At 44.2% G+C, this 2,578-nt stretch overlaps 1 protein-coding gene across 1 annotated transcript; it reads left to right on the top strand.

Moving 5' to 3' along the window:
* Positions 1–701: 701 nt before the first annotated feature.
* On the top strand, positions 702–2,104 carry LOC112895035 (putative germin-like protein 2-1). Its single transcript, XM_025962902.1, has 2 exons — positions 702–1,201; positions 1,287–2,104. The coding sequence occupies exons 1-2, from the start codon at positions 991–993 to the stop codon at positions 1,820–1,822; spliced, it is 747 nt and encodes a 248-aa protein (XP_025818687.1). The 5' UTR covers positions 702–990; the 3' UTR covers positions 1,823–2,104.
* Positions 2,105–2,578: the final 474 nt, after the last annotated feature.

Raw genomic sequence — 2,578 nt, 5'->3', positions numbered from 1 at the left:
ATTCGACTTAACTCAAATAATAAAATAATGCAATGCGGCATGAATGCTCAAAGCCTATTTACCTTATATTTCTTTTTATGGCTAAGTAAATTATTTATAATTCATGGTAAATGTTCCAGAAACAAAAATAAATTGAATAAAAACCTTAGGGACCCTGCAAATAATCTAGCAAAATTTATTTAGATTTCTAAATTAAAAATTAGAGTGTTACAGAGCCGAATTAATTTAAGGATTGGCTCCTACGGTTGCCCACGATCTATCTAACCCACAAACATCGCCAATGGCTTTTGTTGTACTGGACAAACAAAGTAATTTTGCAGGATTACTCCATATGAATGATGAAAATGTTAACCATATAGCTTGATTTTGCAAGAAAACAAATGTAACTTCTGCGGGAGTAAATTTTGAGCAAAGAACAAATGCAATGTGCACCTAAAAGAAGAACTGCAATATTCTAACACAGGTATTTCATGATCTATCTAACCCATAAATATCGCCAATGTGTGCATGTAACCCATAAAAAAGGAACTGCAATATTCTAACACACAAGTTAGAACAAATTTGCAGGAGTAAATTTTGAGAAAAGAACAAACACAATGGGCTACGACAAATTTTGATGTTTATCGGTTAGATCTAAACCATAATCATACGTGGACACCCACATGGAGACAAATTATGGGCTGCAATATTCTACCTTAAGTTATCATGAATTCATGCACTTGAATGAAACTGTTCTCCATTTGTTACATGATCATCTCAGCTATTTGGCGACAAGTATGCGATGTGTTGACTTGTTCAATCGCAATAAATAATTGATTCATTGCCGTCTGTCAATGCATCTAAATCAAGCACACGCAATGCTGCCAAATGCCAATTGGAAGACTCGTTCCTACAAAGATGAAGCAATCATCGCTCATCTAGAGTAAACTAATAAATTCCCCTGGGAAACAAAATCAAGCTTGATTACCCCTTATAAATACAGCCTCCACCATGCTTAGCGACCACACAGTTCTTTCTCGCAATCCTTTAATCTCTAGTACTCGCGAATTTAGTTTGCACAAATTCAGGAGAAACAGAGGCAGTACGCAGATGGCAAGTTATCTGCTGTTCCTTGCTCTGTTGGCTATGGCCTGCTCTTCTGCCATCGCCTCAGATCCGAGCCTTCTCCAAGACGTCTGCGTTGCCGACAAGACGTCTCCAGGTAAACACAAACTTGTATCGATTGACCTCTTATGCATTATATTGTTATGAGGTTATCTTACATGCATTTATGAATATCCATGCAGTGCAAGTCAATGGATTCGCTTGCAAAGACGCAATGGACATCGCAGCAGAAGACTTCCACTTCTCCGGCCTTGACAAGGTTGGCAACACGAGCAACAAGCAGGGTTCAGCTGTGACAGCAGTCAATGTCGCACAGATCCCTGGCCTGAACACGATGGGGATCTCCATGGTTCGCATCGACTATGCTCCCAATGGCATGAATCCACCTCATACTCACCCTCGTGCCACAGAGATACTGACAGTGTTGGAGGGCTCGCTCTTTGTTGGCTTTGTTACCTCGAATCCAAACAACAAACTGATCGCCAAGGCTCTGAACAAGGGAGATGTGTTTGTGTTCCCAAAGGGACTTGTCCACTTCCAGTTCAACAATGGTACAGGCAATGCTGTAGCTCTTGCAGGATTGAGTAGCCAGAACCCTGGAGTCATCACTATTGCCAACACAGTGTTTGGATCCAAACCATCCATTGCGGACCATATACTAGCCAAGGCCTTCCAGGTCAACAAGGAAACAGTGGACTTAATGCAAGCTCAGTTCTGATGAAGTGGTCCGGTCGGATTTATAACTATTTGTTTAGCAACATCATTACTATTTTTCTTCATGCACATTGTGTTATTTACATTATTGTAAGTTGATTTCTAGTGATATTTTGTGTTGTTATTTCAAATTAATGGGTTTCCTTTTCTGACGTCAATTTACATTTTCCAATATGTTCAGCAGTAAATAAATATGGTTCTTTTGGTATTCTACTTTGGTATTCTAGTTTATTCATTATCCTTTGCGGCCAATCACATCCACCCATTCAAGAGAATGGTGACTGCTTCGCCTATCCCTCGTTCGAGGAGGTCCTGCTGGCTGCCATCAAGCCCACGCTGCCGCCAACCGCGATCATCCACGGCCTCCTCGGTGCGTTTGGGCTGCGCCTCTCCTCGGATTGTGGTGCACCCGTGCGAGCGTCGGTACCCTGCCCCCGGAGCGAGCCCTAACTACGATGGCTGGCAAACTGCGGTGAGCTGGTGCACGCGTAAGGTGCTCAGGCGCCTGGAACGTCATCCTCATCCTCGTCGGCCTGTGCCGATTGACCTCCTGGGGAAGTGCTTCAACTGCTTCTCCCCCCAGCACCGGGCGGCGACCTGCAGTCTCGTCACAAGGTGCTTCCATTGCCGGGAGCTGGGCCACCGCGCTCACGACTATTTGGTGCGGCGAGTTGCTCCTTCATCAAGCTGTGTCCCTCAACTGGTATGGCGTTCGACCTCCATGGCGGCTGTGCCTCCCTGCCCCCGGCAGCTGGTCTGG

Source organism: Panicum hallii, chromosome 1 (assembly GCF_002211085.1).
Source record: "Panicum hallii strain FIL2 chromosome 1, PHallii_v3.1, whole genome shotgun sequence".
NCBI lineage: Eukaryota > Viridiplantae > Streptophyta > Magnoliopsida > Poales > Poaceae > Panicum > Panicum hallii.
This window is presented reverse-complemented; position numbering and strand designations above follow the sequence as displayed.